The sequence below is a fragment of the Juglans regia genome, chromosome 13 (genome assembly GCF_001411555.2).
Source record: "Juglans regia cultivar Chandler chromosome 13, Walnut 2.0, whole genome shotgun sequence".
Lineage (NCBI taxonomy): Eukaryota > Viridiplantae > Streptophyta > Magnoliopsida > Fagales > Juglandaceae > Juglans > Juglans regia.
The window spans coordinates 1,401,994-1,423,800 of NC_049913.1; the positions used below are offsets into that span (position 1 = coordinate 1,401,994).

The following is a 21,807-nucleotide window of genomic DNA, read 5'->3' on the forward strand; positions in this document are numbered from 1 at the left end:
AGTGCTTAATGAGAGTTGTCGAGGACGTTACATGGGGACCATGTTGTTTGGTCGAGGAGCACATGGTTTCCTACCCGTGCATGGCAGGATGCAGTGGGCGAGATGCATGGGTGAGAGAGAAACTCTAGTGGGCGAGGTGCATGGCGTCGACCGAGATGCATGGCAGGAAGGCACTGGCCGAGATGTGCATAGCTGGGATGAGTTGGCCGAGGGATAGGTTCTCCCGTGGGTTAGGGCCGAGTCGAGGGAGGGAAGTCCTTCGCTGGAGGCCATGACGGAGCTGGCCGAGGAACCCAATGGGGGGCCGTGGAGACTAGCGGTCGAGGAGGGGACTCCTCGCCGAGGGAGTGAGTCAATTTCAGTAGTTGAGATGTTTGAGGGCTGCCAACCTGGCCGTAGGGGCATGACCAACGGAAAGACTCTTCATCGACGCTTTCTATGGCAGAGGAGTACCTTGCCCGTGACAGAGATCACCGACGGTCCTGAAAGTAATCGCTGGTGGGGACATGGGGCTCATGGCAGTTAACTGTGGGTCGCCATAAATTGGACGCAGGACTATGGTCCACCGATTATTTGCTGAGGTAGCTGGGGTCCAACTTTCAGCCGACAGAGTACGCTGGTGGTCCAAGTGGTGACTGCTGGTGGGAGCTGGGGGCTCATGGCAATTAGCTGTGAGCTAGCCTTTAGATTTTGGTGTATTGGACACGGGGCTGTGAGCTGCCGCGAGTCTGCCTTGGTAGTTGAGGACCACGCTCGAGCCAGTAGAAGACGTTGGCGTCCTAACGATGACCGCCAGTAGGAGCAGGGGCTCACGGCAGTCTGCTATGGAGATCTAGGCCTCGATCGGTGTGATGTAGAGCCCGTAGCAGTGGTCCAGTGCGGTTGTATGGTATTCGTGAGTACATCCATGCAAGTGAACATGAAACAAACACAGGAAAAGTAAAGAGAGTGAGACACTCAAATTTACGTGATTCGACATAATGCATACGTCTACGGATTGTTTTAGGGGGAGAATCTACTATAATGTATTTATTTTACAGTCTATCATCGTCACTATAGAATGGATATCAAAAATCTATATTTTGGTGGAGATATCGCCGATGGAACTCCTGTAATGAGGTTGAAGAAGCCAAAATGGAAGTCCAAGAAGTAGTCTCTTTGAAGCCTCTCGAGAGAAGTCTGGCAAAAAAACCCTGAAGTAGTCTGGTTTCCTTCCCTCCCTTTTATCTTCTGCCACTTGTTCCTTTATGTCTTATCTCCTCTCCTTTATGTCATGTCTCCCGTTTTTCTCCTGACAGCCTGCCCTTCCTCAGCCTTTTACCCCCTCCTCCCCTCTTTCTTTCTTCCTTCCCGATGAGACCTCCCACCTTGAGCTGGGCCTAATAAAATCACTTTAGGTCTGATAGATTTTATCCCTTCCCATATATATATATATAGAGAGAGAGAGAGAGAGAGAGAGAGAAAGAGACACACACACACACATTTAGAGCAGTTACAAATATATATTATGACCAAACATTAATATATAACTCGTGCTCCATTTGGACCGTGTCTTTTGTTTTTACTTGCACACTTTGGTCGCAGGAACCTGATAAAAAAACAAGCGTAGAGTAATCAAAGGTTGGAAACCCAAATCTCACGCATTGGGTGACCCTAGATAGATTAAATATTGACAAAACTTCAAAGTTTTCAAGGCTGATTTCGACCATTAATTAAAGTTATGATCAATATTAGTTGAACAATATTATTTAATATATGTTTCCAGATTTTGGTCATTAATTCACATGACATTCCTCACGCTTATTGCTTGTAAGTAATAAGAAGTTCGAGAAAACCTTGACAACTGCTAAACTCGATATATACGTGCAGAAAAATTACTGATTAAAACCATAAATTCGAATATCCAATATCATGGATTAAATTCCTCAGATCTCTGGTGATCAGTAGGAGAGGAGGAGAAGTACATTATTTCTCAGTACATTAGTCGATCACCATTATTCAGAAACCCTTTCCTGTAAATTTTCTACGTACTTAATTATAAACTGTAGTTACAGGGACAAATTAAGCACATCATATATATATATTGATATAATTAGAAATTATTTGTGAGAAAGTGATCATGATCGTGTGGAGTGTTAGGATCTGGCTTTTCAACGCCATCGACGTTCCTCATCCAATAGGTTTGAAACTGATTGAGAGAAGCCGCACCCTCTGGAACATCCTCCATCACCGATTCATGGCCTTTCGGAAAGTATATGCCTGTACGTGGATGTGGAACCCAGTACGGTGAATCATCCATCTTCACATCACTGACCGCATTTCCAAGTTTTTCTGGACGACCTGGTCCAGCTACAAGCTTGCTCGAGCTCCGGTTTATCCGTTTAGCTTCCCTGCACCAAACACCATGGCCTCAAATCATCAACATCTATCAAGGTTTTTTTTCCTCGCATACACATGCAACAAAATGAGAAAAATTCTCACCTATCAGAGTGATTGAATGTGATTGGATAACACTAGGATTAATGAAAACAAGACCCAGTAGCTATGAAATCACCATTTATTCTAATAATAGATTAATATATATATTGGGAATGAACAAATGTTCTGAATTCGAACTCTAAATCTACACTCTATCCAATTTAATTAAATATTTCATACAGATCCACTTATTAAGAGGGAGTACCTCTAACATACAAATGAAGAAAAATGTTAACATATAAATTAAATAGTAAAATATATCCATTTCTATTAGCTTAAGCTATTAAAATGAATAATGATTTCATATGCCACAGTAAAATTACCTAAGCATAAACATCTTTGTTTTCGCCATCAATCCCAACTCTTTGACTGTGAGATATTTGAGCGGGTGTTTATAAGGCAGTGAAGTGAATGTACACGTGTGATGCAATGTAAGATCTGAATGAGAAAAATTGAAAGGTTTTAAGGCCTTTATATATTAAGTTCTTATGAGCGGTGCATATAGAGCTCATGCCTAGTTTATTAATTCCAGAATAAGTTCTGTACATATGGGGATTGGATGGTTCATGTATAAAGTTCATATACAGCAAAAGCTAGTGAGCATCAAAACCCTTTTTCCTCTTCGAGACATGAGGGTTATGCCGATTGACGGCTCTAAAACTCCGCTAGGACATCACTACATATAAAATTGAATAAAAGAGAGTCATAAATCATAATATTCCCTCCCCCCCTCCCATTTCTCTCTCTCTCTCTCTCGATTTGGACATTCTTTTTATCTTTATAGTCATATATTATTCTACTTATGTGATTAGAGAATATATTATTGTTTATATTCTGTGGCTGGAGATATATTGTAAGGAATTCCTTATGACTGGTCCGACTGGTTTTGAACAAATAACAGCCTACCACTTACACAGTTACACGTATGACTTCTACCATATTTATCCTAAACCAGCAAACATAAGAAAACCAATTTCAAAACAATACCCCTTGCACCCCCCTTCGTCTTTCACACCCCCTTTCATCGAGTTGTCGTTACATACCAACTCCCCACCCATGAATCGCATCCCTGAATCGCACCCCAGATACCAGAGACCATTCCGGGAGGGCAGGCCATTTGTTGCAATCCTTTAACGATAATGGGAGGTTGTGCAGATAGTTGTAGTCACTCCAATCAAGAATGACACCCTTTAATTTCCACCCCAAGTCGGCTACCGTACGCTTCATAAATTTTCGGTGAGTTAGCATAAACATGCTTTATCTCCATTGACAAGTGAAAGAACTCGCGCCAAACCTTTTGGGCATGGTCCAATAGTTGGGGATTAACTCCATGGTTGAGGATTTGGAAGAACCCCCACTTTCGACAAGCCTCAGATATTTGGCCAAGTATGGTGGCATGAAGATCATCATCTCCGTCCAAGCCTTGAATATCGATGATTGGGATATTAACATCGCTAGAAGTAGTTTGTTTAGCTACACCTGGCCTTTAAAGTGGCGGCTTGATGTATCTGTCTGGAATCACTGGTACTTCACTTTCAGACAAGGATTGGACGCAAACTATTGGCTCGAGCCAATCTACTGAGCAATTCATGATGTTTTAATTAAAGTAGGTTTGGCTTCCAAGTTAAAGAAAATATATAGAAGTCTTGATCCACACACAGAGAGAGAGAGAGAGAGAGAGAGAGAGAGAGATTGGCTGGGTGCATGTGAGAGGGATAGACGTTTGAGAATTGAGAGCAGTGGTTAAAGGAGCTGGGACAAGGTGGAGTGGTGGAGATGATATGGGCGTGAAAGAGAAACATGAAATGTAAGGGTTTTTTCTGAAGCTTGTGGGAGTAGTGACTGTGCGAGAGCCGAAGTTCGTGGAGATTTTTGTTTTGGACGGTGCACAAAGACCAGTGAGCAATGAGGAAGATAATGGTTTTGGGTGGTGCAAATGAGAAAGGGGCTAGCAACACGTACGACCATGACCTTGATTCTCTGTGGACTAGCGTATTTCTCCTTTTATATTTTTTCTAATGAGTATTAAGTTAACTGGATGGTTATTTTTGTAGAATTAACAGTCGCATCGCTGGGAATCAGCTCTCACATTGTAAAAGTTTTACTATATATCAGTCATTATTTATTTTTAAATTTAATATTTTTTTTATATATGTAAAATAATAAATAATAATTAATAAAAAAAATATGTAGTATACGTCGTTTGGTTGAAGCATTAATAACCCTTGACCCGGAAGCATAATAAGCATACTGTAGTTGCACGTGGGTTAGGCTGGGGCCCGTGAGCTAGTTAAGGAATAAGAGATACTGTTCCCTCCCACCTAGTCCTACTCGAGGAGTAGTACTATGATTTAAGGCCCATGTTCGGCCTAATCTACACTCCTATAATGGATGCTTGATGTTTCCATAGATGAATTGTTCCCACTAATATTTCATCAATGAATAGTCTCTTCGTCTTGTACTAGAGATTTGTATGGAAATTAGCCTTCATTTATAATGAGAAGGCTTCCCCCCCTTCCTCGCAGTACTTACTCTGTAGTAACATCACAAATTCATTGATTGCATATAGGGTTGTTGTACGTACATGACTTAAAACAAAATTTTTTATGTAGTTGAAGTTTTATTTATGTATTAAAAGATGAAATCTCATACGATTCAGACACAATTTTTAAACGGTAAATTAAAAATGAAAACTCAATGGTGAGGATAGAACCTAGAGTAGAGGTAAATTGATATGAAGCCAAAAGCGTGCCATATTCACATCTGCATTGTAATTGGGCATCAAGGTGGCAAGTAATGGGGTCTTGTTACACACTTCTTCGAATCTGAGTGGAGGACGACAGGCGACAGGCGACATTATAATCTGTCAATCTGTCTCACGTCAAAGCCAAGAAAAACTCCCGCCAACTCCGCCTCACCGCCAACGACGCGTTACGGCCATCCCCCCCAAACGCCTCAATTCAGAGCTTGTACTGGCGAGCGAACACAGACATAACATTAACCTGCCTAACACTGCAGCTTCAACAACAACGACAAAAAAAAATAAAAAGAAAAAAGAAAACATAGACGCACGCACCTGCGGACAGTGGTATTAAGAAAAGTCTCCTCGTCAATCTCAGAAAAAAAAAAAAAAAGACAGAGAGAGAGAGAAGTAGATACCGAGGGGGAGAGAGAGAGAGAGAGAGAGAGAGAGGTAGATAGCGAGGGGGAGAGAGAGAGAGAGAGAGAGAGAGCCTCCTCTTGCAGCTTCCGGTGAAGACCGAATAGAAATAAGGAGATGAAAGGTAAAGCGAAGAGATCCAAAACAAATCTAGGGTTACCAATCGTCATCCTCATATGCTTCCTTTTCTTCGTCGCCGGTTTCTTCGTTTCCGCGCTTTTCTCTCAGGTCTTTTTCTTCTCTCTAACATATGTGCGTGGTAGTGTAAATTTGTGTAGTTGTTTCTGGTGCTGATAATGGATTGGATCGCGTTGACAGGATGCGCCTAGAGTTAGACCGAGGTTGAGGACGCTTGAATTGGTCGAGGAGATTGAGCAGGAGGGGGAGCTGGGTTCGATGCCACACGGCGACACCGGAGGAGCTTCTATTGAATCAATTCCTTTTCAGGTAGGGGCTGTAGTCTGATCAATTAAACTTTGATGCTTGCGATTAATGTTAGATTAATTTTAAATTGTTTATTATTTTATTTGTATCTAGGATGGATTCCGATTACGATAGTGGAATGATGGAAGTTGTTGGATGAACGATTCATTCTGTTGCGAGACGTTCGCGATTAAGTTTTGTTTGGGTGATTGTTTAGTTTGATATGAATTATCCTGTTATTTTTACCTATATATAAAAATATATATATCCTGTTATTTTCTTTTTGTTCTATGGAAGCATTCAATTACGTTTTTCTTCAGTCATCGATGGATACTCAATCTCCGTCCAGTAGCCTATAGCCTTTTCTGAGACGAGGCTACTGAACCAAACCGAGCAAGTGCTTGGTGGGACTTGCCATATTCCAGAAAGTGATTACAAAGTTACCATCCTGTAAAAGATGTTTGGAAATTAAGAAGAAAAATAACTTAGTCAATTGGAAATTATGATCTATTGTTGAGAATGAGATATAGAGTTCCAGCCACCTGGCTCAGGTAGTAGAGGGACGAATTAAATTGGATCAAATTTACAAACGTCGTTCTAAGTAGCATAGAGATAGATCAATTATGGGTCTAAGGCCTTGGCTCAAATTATAAAGAAGCATGGTAGGGTAGCACTTGGACTTGATTTCCAATATTTTCCAATTAAAATTGGACGTTTACATAGATGAACCAGAAATTCCAGGGAAAAAAAGGTTAAACAGAATACAAACAGAACATTACTCAAAATGGGAATCTGAATGGGGTCATGCTGAAGATGAACACATTATATGGGAAGTTATTTGCTAGAAAAGGCTTCTAAGAGTCTTGATCTTATTATTAGTTAGCATTGGAAGATGAGAAATTGTTACACAACATTGTTCAAGAGATCACTTCAATGATTTTGCACTATGCTTCTTCTTTCCACCAATTTCATTGTTGGCCTTTCTATTATTGGATGCAGGTTTTAAGTTGGAAACCACGAACTCTGTATTTCCCAAATTTTGCAACAGCCGAACAGTGTGAAACCATAATTAAGATTGCAAAGACCAACCTAAAGCCATCACTTTTGGCTTTGCGAAAGGGGGAAACTGCTGAGAGTACCAAGGGAACAAGGACAAGGTACCTTAATACATAGCAGATCCTACTTTATGAACCATATGTTGGAACATGTCAGATGAATGGGTATCCTAGATCTTTGTTTCTCTAAAAATGATTAATTCGTATATGGATAGTAGCTTTTAAATAACAGTCCCTAGTAAACTAGTACCTTTTGTGTCATATTACTGGCCTGGATCCACCTTTTAGATCTCACTACCCTGTCTTGTTTATACTTTTACATTCTTCTGCGCAAAATCTCAAGCGCATTTGCATCATATGTTTACTAGAACTAGGTATCATATTAATTATATCTGCATCGATTAATTTCCTGAAATTTTACCTTGTATTTGCATCAAAGATTTCTGTATGATTTGACAGTCTCACTTTTTTTATTTTTGTAAATTTCACCCACCTGGCAACAGCTCAGGAACGTTTGTTAGTGCATCCGAAGACGAAACTGGAGTCATGGATCTTATTGAGCAAAAAATAGCTCGTGCTACAATGATTCCAAGAACCCATGGTGAGGTATGTTTTATTGTCAAATTACCATTTTTTTAGTAACAGTTTTTTTCTTCTGGTTATGAAAGTGTTGAGTTGGTTATTCAGAGGCTTAAAGATTTCATTGTATATACAGCCTTACAGGTCTGGATGCTCTACTTCCAGTTTTACGGATTTTTTTTTTCTTTTAATTTTTATACGACAAAAAAAGTTAAGCTACAACTATCTCCCTGGAATTTTGCATGTGGCGTTACTTGAAAACGTGTTAGCTTTCCACTATTTTCTTCACTCTTCTATGTCAACGAGGGAAAAGATTGTAAAAGATTTGGTAGGACTAAAATTGTCTATACTCATAGCCAATTAACTTTCGACCTAAAAGGAATTGAGATGCTTTTATAGTTTTCATTTGATATTATATTTCTGCCTTTGCAATCTATAGAATCAACTCTGGCCTATTTCAGTTCTCACAACAAATTTTAATACTATGCCTTAGCATTGAAAATTTAAAAGAGTTAAATATTTTATTACTGTTCAATTGAAATATTTTCTATTAGTAAGGGTGCACATCAAAATCTCAGGCATTCAACGTACTGAGGTATGAACTTGGGCAGAAGTATGATTCTCACTATGATGCATTCAACCCAGCTGAATATGGCCCACAACAGAGTCAAAGGGTAAATGTCTCCATCATGGCTTTATTGTTTATATGGTCGCTGATTTCTGGCATTATATTTTTTGTCTGATTGGAATAAGAAAATGACAAGTTTTAATTTATTTTATCCTTTCATTGATTCCGTAGGGACCTTGACCACATACTACAAATTGATTTTTCAATGGTTTGCCCCTACATAAATAGCCTGGCACCAGAAAACCAAACTGAATGAAAAAGAACATTTTTTTTAACTCTACCCATTGGATCAGTCACCTATCCAATTACAGATTCCTCTTAAACAATTTCGAGTAGGATTCAATGGTTTATGGTTGTACCCAAATGGAATAATCTATGAAACTTAGATGCTAAGATGTTTGATAATTTTGATTGATATAATCAGCAGTTGTGCTTGTGCTTTCACTCATCTTATATTACCACTTTTGGAGAAATGCTTAATGCATTGCATTTAAGACCATAACTTCTTTTCAGTCTATCAATGCAACCTTGGAAATCAATTTTAGGAATGTGCAAAAGATAAATCAGTGATAGCTGACATCATTTTTAACTATGTCTCTACTAGCTGAATCTTATGGTAGATCTGTCTGATGAGAAATTATTTTTTAGCTGACATCCCAAAAGTTTGCTCTGATTTTGAGAAAAAAAAAATCCATCGTATCTGGTTCTTTATGACTGATTTTTTATTTTTTTATTAAAATAGATTTCATGGTCATCCTTCTTTTGTTTAGTATTTCGGTGGCGAAAGCATTTCTTCTCATCTTTGCTTTGGACTATGTTTCCTTGCCTGATGTTCAAATGCATTCTTTATACTATTGCCTTGTACATTTTTACAGATTATATGCTAGGATTTGTATTTTCAGCAACTTATATATTGATATATATTGATCCTTCCTTGGTATGCTTTTACACACAGTAGCTAGAATGATATGTGAAACTGATCAAATGGTAGCATTTGTCAAAGTGCATATTGTTTTAGTTTCGTTATTTTACCTTTGTCACGTGTTAAAATACTCTTCTGCGTGGAACTGCCTGTGGTCATGATTTAAGTTGAACTCAATTTCACAGGTTGCTTCTTTCTTGTTGTATTTATCCAATGTAGAAGAAGGTGGAGAAACCATGTTTCCTTTTGAGGTATATAAGAAAATTTATGTTTTATCTTATATTTTCTCAGGTCATTCATCCCTTCTAATATGGTCATCCTGCTCCTTTGATTGCAGAATGGCTCAAATATAGGTACAGGCTATGATTATAAAAAATGCGTAGGTTTAAAAGTGAAGCCACGCCAAGGGGATGGCCTTCTATTTTATTCAGTGTTTTCAAATGGAACAATTGATCGGGTAACTATCTTCGCTTCAAATTGTACTCGATGCATGTGTTTCTTTCCTGTTTCTATCAAAAAATGATGAGTATTAAAGCTCTCTTTTGGATCTCCAAAAATTGTTTCCCGCATATTGTAGAAGTTCTCTCTCCCTCTTAAATTCCACCCTCTTTAAGTGGCAATCACTAGCTCTCCGCATTTTTATGTTGAGTCATACTCTATACTGCACCCCCTTCTCACTGCCATCCCACTATGATGATGTGGCACAGTTCTCAACCTTGGATCAGGTCTTTTTTGTTTTGTTTTTGTTTATAATGGACACTGCATGAGCATTTTGGAATAGCTTAAAAAAAAAACTAGAGGGAGAGGAATGGGGGTGTAGTCTATAGCATTTTCCTTTTATTTTTCTGCTGGAACTTTCCGTCCTGTGCAGGCTTTCTAGTTTATTTCTAGTTTACCATCTTAGGCCTATGCAGTTGATTCTTTTGTTTAACTTCAGAGGTGAGGACCCCCGGCGAAGCTTGACTTTATTATAGAACGCAAAGAACCTTGTGTTTGTTTCAGTTGGCGTTTGAGTTTCAAGCTTTCAAGCTTTGCTCCTTACTTTTTCTAAGCTCGCTTGTAATTCTGGCTGTAGCCGTGTGGTTATGTTCGCAGTAGGACTCATTTTCTCACTTTTCTTTTCCTTTCTATTTTGTCGGTTGGTAAGATGGATAGCTGGTAGTGACTAGGGGATAAGAAGGGAAAAGAGGGGGGGGGGGGGGGGATCTACCATCGATACTGAATACAAATGGGAAAAGGTGTGGGGATGGGAATGCTGGAATAGAATGGTAATGAAGTTTTTGGAACTAAAAATGACCATTTGGAGCTGGAATATAGTTTATGTTGTTTGGGGTGTAAGATAAGATGATAATTTTATGAAGTAAGATAATTTGTAAATAGTAGTGAGATAGTTTGAGGTTGAATATTTTTTAGATTTTGAAAAATGAGAGAAAAAAAGTTGAATAAAAATATTATAAAATTAAAATATTGTTATAATTTAGTTTTATAATTTTATTTTTGTCTGAGGATTTGAAAAAATTGAATTATTTTTTATTTTTTGTTTGAAAGTTTGGTAAAGTTGTAATGATTAGTTTGAAAAAAATGTAATGATTAGTTTGAAAATGTTTGTATTTGAATTATGTTTGAAAAAGAAATGAGATGAGATGAGAATTTTAGAATAAGATCTATTTCCAAATAAGTCGTAAGACCTGCCCCTCTACCACACGAGCCAAGCCCCAGGAACTTGTTTCCTTCTCCCATCTAATTAACGATCAAACAAAGCTTTGAGTCGTATCCTCACATTTGTGGTTTCTTCTCTCTCTCTCTCTCTCTCTCTCATCTTCATTCTTTTAACTTTTGTCTGCAGACATCTCTTCATGGAAGCTGTCCGGTGATCAAAGGTGAGAAATGGGTGGCTACAAAGTGGTTGAGAGATCAAGAACAAGACGACTAAAGTATTATTTTTGTTCAGCTTTCATTTTTGTTTCAAAAAATTTAAATATAATGGTACGGATTTTTTAAAAGGTAGGAGTTTGAAATTGTTAATCACCATACGGTCTTATCTGCTAGCTCTTCACATATACACCTTTTGCGTACCTATTTTCTAACAATGCCAGCCATGGCCGATTGATGGAACAATTCTTGCCATCCTAATATAATTTTTGTGATACAATATTTTAGATTCTATCATACTAATATAGTAATGATACCCATACAATAAATACATTTCACAATTATGTTTTAAGATAGAGGTATTTTTATAAAGACGAGTGTTATATCTACAAAAGAATTACATAAAAGTGGTTTCCCAAACTAATGTCGCACATCAGCTTGTGGGATTATTTTTGTGTAATCTCTTTGTGGCTTAAGTATTTTTCTTTTAATAAAATTGTGTTACTTTTATAAAGATATCTCACATTTAAAACATAATTGTGTAAAGTGTTGTGAAAAGATAGTGTAAATCATTCTTCACAAGTCAGGTAATTAATTTAGACAAACTTGGGGAGTTAGAAGATATGAGAATTTTGTGAATAGTAGGAGATAGTTTGTGCATAATACTAAGATAGTTTGAGTTTATGTTTTAGGATCGTGCTACAGCTCCCGCTGGGGGCTGTAGGCATATATTATATGTGTTTTTTTTTAAGTTGTTTTTTATATAATATTTTTTAATATTTTTTAAAAAATAAAATAAATTTAAAACATCATTAAAAACATTTTCTTAATCAAGAAGTAAAAAAAAAATTATTAAAAAATACTTCCTTAATTACGAAGTAAAATAAAAAATCATAAAAAAATATTTTATATTTTACTTCGTGATTAAGCAAGTATTATTTAATAATATTATAAATTTTTTATTTTTTAAAAAATATTTAAAATCATTAAAAATATCTATATAAAAAAAGAATTAAAAAATACACATGATAAAATACACTAGAGCTCCAGCGGGAGCCCCCAGCGGGAGCTCCAGCATTATCCTATGTTTTATAGGATTTTGGGAAAAGAGAAAAAAAAAGTTGAATAAAAAATATTATAAAATTAAAATATTGTTATAGTATAGTTTTTTTTTTTATTTGGAGATTTGAAAATATTGAATTGTTTATGATTTTTTGTTTGAAAATTTGATAAAGTTGTAATGATTAATTTGAAAGTATTTATTTTTTAGTGATGTTTGGAAAGAAGATGAGATGAGATGAGATAAAAAAAATTTTCCAAACAAGCTTTAGAGTTTTGCTACTCATCATCCCTACATACCACACAAATCATACTTATTTTTATTTTTTTATTCCTAAACTAATTGATTTTTCTACTCATCATTCCAACATCACATATTGAGTAAGAGAAAAAAAATTAAAAATTAAAAAATTATGTAAAGTGTGTGGTCCGAAGATAATGAGTAAAATCTTTCTTAATTTAAAATTAGAGGTAAGATTTTAATAATTTAATGTCATTATATTCAGAATTATTTTCAAGTGATGAATTTTACTCATCTATCATTATTCATAAGGTGGAGTGTGGAATAGTAAATAATAGTTGATGAGAAAAAATTTTCTTTTCAAATACTCTATTTACTTGCCTAATCTATCACAAAATCATAAGTACGAATGAGATGAGATTGCTTCTTAAGGCTTAAAAGAAAAATTTTACTCATCATTCTTATACCACATACTATACATAATTTTTTTAATTTCTTATGAATAATGTTAGGTATAAGTTTCAAATAGACAAATTTCATATAAACTTTTTATAAAAAGTGAGTCTCACTAATAAGAAATAGTTTTTTTTACACTTTTTTTCAAGAGCTTGTATGAGATTTGTCTCTTTAAAACTTGTATAATTTTTTTCTCTGTTACTAAATATATGGTGTATGGATGATTTATAGAAGAAATTAATTAATTTAAGAAAAATAAATTAAAACTAAAAATAAATATGGTGCGCCGAGCAAAATTCAAATAAAAAACCTATTTATAAAATTATTATATACTCTGGAAAAGTAACGGCTCTGAGCCTTCCAACTCGATGTGACCACGTGTCATTATCCGTCTTGCGTCCCCGGACATCCAAAGCATCCACGCACTTTTAAGGACCGTTGAGGAACACTCAGACGCCCTGTAACGGCTACTTTTTTCAAACAAAAGAGCGAGAGAGACGGGAAAAAAAAAATCCAGTACTGATCCCGATCTCAATTTTATCTTGCAAAATCTCGTTCTCAATTTCTGCATTCTACAATTTCTCTTTTCCCTCTCCAACATATTCCTCTATATTCTTTCCCTATCGTATATTTAGATTACAAGGGTTCGCTATGGATCTCGGCTGCTTGGACTTGGGTTGCGTCTCTGTGTCTGATAAGCAGGGCAGCACCCGGGCTGCCGTTTCTATCTCGGATGGCAGAGACGACAATGTAAGCGAGAATACCACCGCGAGGCCGAAGATCGGAAAGGTAATAAATTCTTTAAATTTCTATTTTGTAAAATCAAGAATATTAAATCTTTGTTGCTTTCTTGACTTTGAATTTTTTTTCTTCCCATTTCTTGATTTGTATTTTCAAATAAGATTGAATCCGGTTCCTGTTCGTTTGGTGTTTGGATATTATTGATTCAAAAACCTGAGCCATATTTATTGACGAAACAATATTTCGGCATTGGGTTCCTTTTTTTTTTGGGGTTTAGGCAAGTTTGAGATCACGAATACCTGAGCAATCGAGTATCATGTATTTCCCGTTTGGATTTTACTGAATTCGAGTTCTAAATTTTAACCGGCTTATGATATTCTATACTAATAGAACATTAAATAATTAAACTCATCATTCTCATCCTCTCAAGTTTTTTAGACAAACATATAACTTTTTTATCGCTCGAAATTTAGCGAGTTCAAATTTAAATTTTTACCAAAACAAACTGTTTTGGACTGGTTTTTCCTCTTTGTTGTGACTTTTCTCGAACACTCCGTTTGATTTTTTGTTCTTTTTTGTTTGGTTCTGAATTGCATGACTGAACTCCAATATAATGGGTGTTTCCAATTTTTTTTTGGACGCAAGTAAAAATTTTGTTTCTTTTGGATCCTAATAAAAGCAAGGTCCTCAATTACGAGCACAGCATAGCCTTACAATAACTAATGAATTTCCACGAGGGAAGAGGAGTACTGGGGAACATATGTAGACAAGCTCACATTATTACTATCATCCCACGGTTGTTAGATAAATGCTAAAGAAGGGATTTCTTTTTGTTTGCCTTTTGATTTTGGAGATTGATGGGGGAGCGCATACAAGACTACAAGTTAATGTCATATTCAGTACAAGAGTTTGTACTCCAGTGACCTGTCTTGTGGATATTTGTGGTGGAGATACTGTTTCTCTACGGAGGCTAGTTCTAAAGACTAGGTTGTTTTTGGTGGTAGAGGCAAGCGCTGTTTATGGTGGTGATGCTGTCTGATTTTCGTTGTTTTGAGATTGGGTTCTATCTTGTATGAAATGCAGTATCTTTGTGAGATCATTTTGCAAATTTTTTCTTATTTATTTAATCAGCCGTTTTCTTGAATCTAATAATTTCTTCCTTTATTTTTATTTTTATTTTTATTTTATGTGATTGTGCAGAATAAATTGCTGAAAGAGACTGGGCAACCAACATCAAATGCTCTTAACAAATTTACTTCACAAATCAAGAAGCCACCTCACCGTAAAAGTTCTCCTCTCAACTGGTTCCCGAGGAAAAAAGTGGACTCCTACTTAAAGAGGAAAATAAAAATGCTGCAGGTTGTGCAAATATGATTTAATCTTCCTTCAGACCGCCCCTTTGTTTTAAAGTTACTAATATAACTAATCATCTCAGGAAGTAGATGGCATGAATTTAACACTTGATGAAACCCTTGGTGATTCTAATCCACATTACTCAAGAGTCCTAAGAGAAAAGATGGCAACAAGAGAAGCTGCACACAAGGCAATGGAGGCTCGAAAAGCTGCTCTGGTGGAAGCATCTTGGTGTCGAATACTACATGCAGCTAGGTAATCTTTTCATTTGAGATGCGTATATTTTAATAATAATTTTCTTCTGGTAGCATATAACCTTTGGTTATGTATCTTCAGGATCCAAAGCAAAGAGGCAGAAACCCAGTTGCTGAAAGCAGAGAAATCTGCAGCTGAAGCTTTTGAAGCAGCAACAGCCATAGGAGTTACCATGTATGACATACCGAATTGCCCGCGGAAGCCTTGTCAAATAGAGACATCCTCTGTTGATGGAGGAGGATCTACAACTTATAAAGTTTCAGCATCTTTTGAAACTGCGTTTGAGGTGGATAAAGGAGTAGCTGCAGCAGTCAAAACTGCATTAACTAGGCTTGCAAATTGCGCCACTTTCAATAAAGATGAATTTAAAGAACTTCTACGAAAAATCAGTCAGAACCCAGATACAGGTGAAAATAATCAGGAACTATCAGAATTTTCTTCGGAATGTGAATCTGAGTCAGGGTCAGAACTTGAAAATGCATCTCAAAATGATGGCTTTAGCGCTCAAGACATTGACTGTAAGCTGCCAGTTCCAGAGATGAGGCAGAGGAAAAACAGGAGAAGACTATCTTTAGAAAGATTTAATTCAACAAAGCTTGTGGAGATGATGCTTGAGAGGCTCAGATGTTTGCAAGAAGATGAACTTTCTTCTCTTGCCACTATTGTTGCAACCTGTGGTTTAAATGCTGCCTTAGCTGAAGTACAAACCAGCAAGCTGCATGATCCAGACTCTGCTGATTATAGCTCCACTGAGGCACATAATTATGCGCAAAGAATCTCTTCTGTGGAAGCAGGAAACCTTGAGTCTTTCATGGATGAACATAAAAGAAGGAAGCAAGTTGACTCAGAACTCCCAAGTCTTGACAAGTTTTTGGTTAAGCGCATGTCGAAACTTGAAAAAGAGGTTTGGGAAGCAAAGAATTGCAGAAGGAATGAGTCCAAGGAAGGAGGAATCAAGAATAATTCTTGTACCATTGAGAAAGTGCTTGAAGAGGCAAATGATAAATCAGGAAGAGATTTTGAAACGAACAGTAAGAAGTTGAACAGTGATAGAACTTCATCTGAGGCTGTTCCTGATTTGGGAACTATACTAGTTAAGCGTTGCTCAAAACTAGAAAAGGACATTGAAGAGTCCAAAAGGAATAATGAAAAAGCATTTGAAATGAAGGGCAAAAGACTGAGAGGAGGGCTAAATGTGGTTGGTGGTCAGACAAGCCGGGATGTTTCGGAAGTTCCAAGCTTAGATAAGTTCCTAGTGAAACATGTCTCAAGACTTGAAAAAGAGGTCCAAGAAGCAAAAAACAGAAGAAAAAATGAACCGCGTAGAGGCAGGTTAACTATCAGGAAGACAAAAGTTGACTCCTTTGCTTCAGATGAACAATTGGAGAATATTCTATTTTCTGAAGGAGTGGAGGAAAAAGAAAATGCTGACTTGAATAAGGAAGTTTTTAAAATTTATGAGATGGAACAAAAGAAATGTAATGTAGGTGCCGGTGAGTCTTCATTGCAGATTGGACAAGTAAATCTCAGAGCTACAGAATCACTCCACCATAAGAAACAGGCAGGAAACAATGTTACAGATTGTGAGAGCTTAGACAAAATTTTAGTTAAGCATGTCTCCAGGCTGGAGAAAGAGAAGATGAGTTTCAGTTCAAAGGAAGAAGTGGTGGAGGTGAAGTCGAGTGAAACAAGAAGTCGTTTGCATATGAATTACGAAGGTGGTCTTGACCAAGTTTTGGTTAAGCATAAATCAAGACTTGAGAGAGAAAAGATTGTTGCAGCTCAGCAACCAGATCACTGGATTAGACCCTCTGTAGCTCGTAGAGAAGCAAGGGAGAGAGAGTTGCAAGAAGCGTGGGGAGGAATAAGTTTAGGGAACTCCATGAAGCCCCATCTCTCGAAACTTGAACGAGATAAGGTACATTCTTTCTTAATGAAAAATGCTTGCAATTTCTTATTTTTCGTTCTGGGGATTTCATTATACTGGTCCTGCTATCGTCTCAAGTGTTTCACCTTTTTTTTTTTGCACAGGCTGCTTGGATTAAAGCTGAGGAAGATGAAAGGAGAAAAGATATGAAGGGCATGTAGCTTCTTTTATCCATTCTCATTTTTGTCAGTGTGTGTGGACTTCGCTACTTTCAAAATCCAACCAGCTTTTCATTTTATTTTTTATATTCTTTTCAATGATCTTTGTTGAAACTGCTATTGAAGTCCGCATGATTCAATTGCTTTTTTTTTTTTTTAATGTCAATAGTGCTCTTGACATCTGATTTATGCAAATATATATATGCATGGAGTTTTTGTTTCCTTGAGCTAGTGAGGGGTTTTATTAGCATACAAAAGACACAGGACTGGAAGAGAACCAGAAACGAGAAAACAAAAAACATTCACAAAAACATATCACGATAGAGAGAGCGAAACATGTTTTTCTTTATTCTATTGTTTGTTCTTCACGATATCCCTCTGAAACGGGCTACTGCTCGTGCCTGTGTTGCATCTGACCTGAGCTTCTCTCCCTCCCTATCCGCTCCTCATTCGTTTCGTTATGAATGGGGATCAAGGTTTATCAAGTTTTAACAAACATCCGAATTACTTTGGTATTTGCTTTTGCATGTCAAGCCTGCCGAACAGAGAGAGTGGATCACAGTGAAAGAGTGGGAGGCTCCTGCAATCTGTTTTTAACTTTTCACTTTACACAAACAGAAAAATGAAGGGAAATTCTAAATAGCGTACTGGGCTTGGTGGCGCAATGTTTACTTTTTTAACTTGCTCTAATGGGCAACGGCCTTACACATGTAGAAGGAGAGAGAACTCATTACTTGCAGGCCTAAGTTGGCCCAATTTTGGAACCAACAATAACCCTTTATTACACATGAAAAGAACATTGGTGGCCCACTGACCGAAGATTGAGGCGTTAGGAAAGCTCAATTCCTCTCAAACTTCACTTAAAAAGTTGGAAGCTTTGACTTTGAGCAGAGGTAACAAGGTAGCAGCTGGCTGTAGTGCTATAGGGGGACTCTCGCTCTTTGGTACGAAATATTCCATTCTCAGCACTTGGTCCATAACTCATTAGTACCATTTGAAAATTTTATGTGGTTCGAAAAGAACAAAATCTTGGGCTACTTGTATTACCTTACCACCAATCTAGGATCATGATAAAATCTTTTTTATTGTTAAATAAATATAAACACGGAAACTAATAATAAAAGCAATTGTCTCTTAAATTCAATTTATCAAAAAGTTTGGATACACCCTCTTAATATGTCTACAATCAATTTGGAAGTTTATTTTTATAAACTTTTTTATGATTAGAACATTTCTCATATTTAATATTAAAAAATTTTATCATTTAAAATTTTAATTTTTTTAAAATCAATTTTTGCAATATCAATGCTATTAAATATGATAACTACTACATACATAAAAATATTCTATAAAAATAAACTTATAAATTAATGTGATTTTATAAAATTTATTAGATCTATTTTTTAATAAAAATAATTTTATAATCTAATATATCACATCAAATTATTATCAAATTATGTCAATTTTTAAATTTATTTTTATACATCTTGCTTAGTCAAACAGACTGTAGCGGTGATTATAATTCAGCAGCCGCCTATGAGGTCAAACTTTGAATACCGTATTCCTTTGGCCTTCATATGGGACCGATTGCACATTTTTATCGCCCATCCTGTAAAATAAACAACCTCCGACTGAAATGGCAAGGCCTGATTGATTGCAAGAGCGGACTTTTATTAAAAATAAAAAATCTCGCAGGGAGTTTGGTGAAATTTTGAAAATGTTCGAAACAACTTTACTAGGTTTCAAAAGACAAGGTAAAAGGTGGGGTGGTTTTCCAACGCCCCCCAAGTTGGGGGCATTGTTTTCCCACTCAACACGGCAAAGTGTCTCTGTCACGACCAACGCGTGAAGTTCCCATCCCCTTCCCATTGGCCGGACTCCCTTCTCTCTGAAAGCATCATGTGCGTTTTGACTTGACTCACTCTCCCACTCACCCCTCTCTTCTCTGACTCCCGTACCACACGGAAACACACATTTTCGTTTCTCTGTTTGCTTGTTGCTTTTCTTTCTTCGCTGCTCTCCGATCTCCCAAGTTCTCCCATTTGAGTTATCTCACCCTTTTTCTCTGTCTGAAATGGCTCCTCTTTCCCTTTTCTATGTCCTTGTTCCGTTTCTTCTCTTTCTCACTCCCGCCCTCTCGACTAACTCTGAAGGTACTCTCGATCCATTTGCTTCTTTCTTTTTGTCTCTTTAGGGTTTTGAATTCATGCGTTTGCTCCATACGGTGCCTGTTTGGTTGCTGAGAAACCGAAGGGAAAAGAATCGAAAAAAGACAAGAAAAAAACCGTTTGGAATATTGAATTTCCTGTCATGAATAAGAAAAGGAAATTAGTTGTTCAATTATGAACGCTTGGTCTCCCTTTTCTTACGGATTTTATAACACAGAAAAGGCTTTCCCGAGCATCAAATTTCAATTTATTTTCTTTTACTTGGGTATGAGCATAGGGTTGCGTTTCATAGTATGAATTTTTTTCTTCTCTTTGGTTTTGGTACCAGGAAATGCGTTGCATGCTTTGAGAAGCAGGCTTTCTGATCCAACAAATGTGTTGCAGAGCTGGGACCCCACCCTGGTCAATCCCTGCACCTGGTTCCATGTCACCTGTGATTCCAACAGCCACGTGATTCGCTTGTAAGATTCCTTCTGTTATGTTGATACCGAGTTGTACAAGACTGTTACATGTTTTGGGTTTTTTTCCCATTCTTATGAATTCTTGGTTTCATGTTTGTGGTTGATTCCTGCAATTAATTTTTTCTTTACTCTAAATTTCAGGGATTTGGGCAATTCTAACATCTCTGGGACTTTAGGTTCAGAGCTTGGCGAGCTCAAGCATCTACAGTACTTGTATGCATTGATCTTCTCTTTTAGCATTTCCAAAAGCTGTTTTGAACTTTCATTTGTGTTTGTGTCTGTTCACCGAGGTAAACTAAGAAAAACAAAAGAACTTATATTTTAACTCTTCTATATTCTATCGTGTTGCATAAGTTAGCTCAATTTACATGGTTAGATTGTTGGAAAATTAAACGCAGTCCTAGTTTAGCGAAGAAATCTTAATATCAAGTTTCCCCTAGCTGAATATAATTATTAAATGAAATAATTGACTAATTGGGTGTAAAATCTTTAACCGGCTGCAGGGAGCTTTATAGGAATGAGATAGGAGGTAAAATCCCAAAAGCATTGGGTAAGTTGAAAAATCTTGTCAGCATGGATTTGTATGAAAACAGATTTGAAGGAGAAATCCCAAAATCTTTATCCAAGTTGAAGTCACTCAGATTTCTGTAAGTACCAGTATATTTCCATTGACTAGCTGGAAGATTTTGAACTTCACAATTTATTTTTTTGCATGATTATATCATTTGATATGGTTTGAATTAATGATACAGACGGTTAAGCAACAACAAGCTGACAGGGTCAATTCCAAGGGAGCTCACCAACCTCTCTAACCTCAAAGTTTTGTAAGTTTGATTCTGGAAAAAGAAAAAAAGAAAAGAGTCTATTGATTTCCTAATTTCTGTTACTGATTGTATTATACCTTCTGTTTTGAATTATTGATGCTCAGCGATGTTTCGAACAACAATCTATGTGGAACAATTCCTGTAGATGGCCCTTTTGCCACATTCCCAATGGAAAGGTACCTGCCATCACACCATTCCTTGACCATATCAGATATATATACCAGGCTATTTACTTTTAATAGAGTACTTGAAGATCATAGTGATCTCCTAATTGCTTCTCTTCCCCCATCCCAAAGGCATGGAACAAATCATTTCCTAAAGGATAGCATGAAATGTCTCAAATAACGGAGTTTCCAGATGAGTTACATGTTAGGTTTGGTCATCTAGAGAACGTTAAGGTCCCATGTAAGGACATTAAAATGTGTATTCCCGGCACTCACACATACATATATGCCAGTGAGTAACCAAGACATGATTGTGTTTGAAATGATGTTCACTGCAAAAGGCAAGATGCTACCAACTTAAACCAGAGGGTAGCATGTGCCTCGTTTGAGTCTTGTAGTATACATTACTAAGAGCTGCAGAGTTTTGGAAACCATTTCTGATGTCTACTTTCCTTAGCACCAAATTTGGCCACCCATCACACACTCTGCAAAAGATAATCAGAATTTATGGGCAAAGCATGCCATAGTCTAGAATCTCTAGAAGCAGTTGGATACATGGTTTGACTGTGTTTTGCCTCCTGGTTTTGTTTCAGTTTCGAGAACAACAGACTCAATGGCCCGGAGCTGAAAGGACTGGTGCCCTATGACTTTGGATGCTGAAGCTATACTCTTCGATCTTCTTAAAATACTGTAATTCTAAAACTTAATTGTACGATAAAGTAGCAGGATAGAATGCCCGGTCACTATGTCATGTATTTGACGACGGCACTATCTCTGTGGCGTGGGAAGAAGAGTAATGAAAAAAAAGCAAATGGGATGATTGTGCACTTGAAATCCTCGTTTATATATTTGACGGGAGCATAGGCCCTTTGGTTTGTTAATA

General features: G+C 36.9%; 4 protein-coding genes and 1 pseudogene across 4 annotated transcripts; 3 read left to right on the forward strand and 2 right to left on the reverse strand.

Annotated features, from left to right (window-relative positions):
• Nucleotides 1–1,857: 1,857 nt before the first annotated feature.
• Nucleotides 1,858–2,928, reverse strand: LOC108996182. Its single transcript, XM_018971950.2, has 2 exons — nucleotides 2,802–2,928; nucleotides 1,858–2,390 (listed from the first exon to the last, which is right to left on the reverse strand). Exons 1-2 carry the CDS (start codon nucleotides 2,828–2,830, stop codon nucleotides 2,093–2,095), a joined length of 327 nt encoding a protein of 108 aa, XP_018827495.1. The 5' UTR covers nucleotides 2,831–2,928; the 3' UTR covers nucleotides 1,858–2,092.
• A 545-nt stretch (nucleotides 2,929–3,473) lies between these two features.
• Nucleotides 3,474–4,561, reverse strand: LOC108996209 (annotated as a pseudogene).
• Nucleotides 4,562–5,300: 739 nt separating this feature from the next.
• On the forward strand, nucleotides 5,301–11,363 carry LOC108996404 (probable prolyl 4-hydroxylase 9). Its single transcript, XM_035684882.1, has 8 exons — nucleotides 5,301–5,866; nucleotides 5,957–6,085; nucleotides 7,061–7,218; nucleotides 7,620–7,722; nucleotides 8,274–8,369; nucleotides 9,431–9,496; nucleotides 9,583–9,702; nucleotides 11,092–11,363. Exons 1-8 carry the CDS (start codon nucleotides 5,756–5,758, stop codon nucleotides 11,176–11,178), a joined length of 870 nt encoding a protein of 289 aa, XP_035540775.1. The 5' UTR covers nucleotides 5,301–5,755; the 3' UTR covers nucleotides 11,179–11,363.
• A 1,990-nt stretch (nucleotides 11,364–13,353) lies between these two features.
• On the forward strand, nucleotides 13,354–17,513 carry LOC108996081. The gene is made up of 5 exons (XM_018971844.2): nucleotides 13,354–13,662; nucleotides 14,815–14,973; nucleotides 15,050–15,222; nucleotides 15,304–17,140; nucleotides 17,254–17,513. Exons 1-5 carry the CDS (start codon nucleotides 13,525–13,527, stop codon nucleotides 17,308–17,310), a joined length of 2,364 nt encoding a protein of 787 aa, XP_018827389.1. The 5' UTR covers nucleotides 13,354–13,524; the 3' UTR covers nucleotides 17,311–17,513.
• A 1,531-nt stretch (nucleotides 17,514–19,044) lies between these two features.
• On the forward strand, nucleotides 19,045–21,807 carry LOC108996401 (leucine-rich repeat protein 2-like). Its single transcript, XM_018972286.2, has 7 exons — nucleotides 19,045–19,460; nucleotides 19,804–19,936; nucleotides 20,078–20,149; nucleotides 20,440–20,583; nucleotides 20,689–20,760; nucleotides 20,865–20,936; nucleotides 21,518–21,807. Exons 1-7 carry the CDS (start codon nucleotides 19,382–19,384, stop codon nucleotides 21,582–21,584), a joined length of 639 nt encoding a protein of 212 aa, XP_018827831.1. The 5' UTR covers nucleotides 19,045–19,381; the 3' UTR covers nucleotides 21,585–21,807.

What these genes read in the sequence shown, in the direction of transcription:
- LOC108996182 (XM_018971950.2), bottom strand. Translation starts at nt 2,830, where the DNA reads ATGGCGAAAACAAAGATGTTTATGCTTAG. An exon ending in ACAAAGATGTTTATGCTTAG is followed by an intron (nt 2,391 to 2,801) that starts GTAATTTTACTG and finishes TGTTTGGTGCAG; the next exon opens with GGAAGCTAAACGGATAAACC.
- LOC108996404 (XM_035684882.1), top strand. Translation starts at nt 5,756, where the DNA reads ATGAAAGGTAAAGCGAAGAGATCCAAAACAAATCTAGGGTTACCAATC. An exon ending in TTTCCGCGCTTTTCTCTCAG is followed by an intron (nt 5,867 to 5,956) that starts GTCTTTTTCTTC and finishes TCGCGTTGACAG; the next exon opens with GATGCGCCTAGAGTTAGACC. An exon ending in ACCAAGGGAACAAGGACAAG is followed by an intron (nt 7,219 to 7,619) that starts GTACCTTAATAC and finishes ACCTGGCAACAG; the next exon opens with CTCAGGAACGTTTGTTAGTG.
- LOC108996401 (XM_018972286.2), top strand. Translation starts at nt 19,382, where the DNA reads ATGGCTCCTCTTTCCCTTTTCTATGTCCTTGTTCCGTTTCTTCTCTTT. An exon ending in CCTCTCGACTAACTCTGAAG is followed by an intron (nt 19,461 to 19,803) that starts GTACTCTCGATC and finishes TTTTGGTACCAG; the next exon opens with GAAATGCGTTGCATGCTTTG. An exon ending in CTCTCTAACCTCAAAGTTTT is followed by an intron (nt 20,761 to 20,864) that starts GTAAGTTTGATT and finishes ATTGATGCTCAG; the next exon opens with CGATGTTTCGAACAACAATC.
- LOC108996081 (XM_018971844.2), top strand. Translation starts at nt 13,525, where the DNA reads ATGGATCTCGGCTGCTTGGACTTGGGTTGCGTCTCTGTGTCTGATAAG. An exon ending in CGAATACTACATGCAGCTAG is followed by an intron (nt 15,223 to 15,303) that starts GTAATCTTTTCA and finishes ATGTATCTTCAG; the next exon opens with GATCCAAAGCAAAGAGGCAG. An exon ending in CGAAACTTGAACGAGATAAG is followed by an intron (nt 17,141 to 17,253) that starts GTACATTCTTTC and finishes TTTTTTGCACAG; the next exon opens with GCTGCTTGGATTAAAGCTGA.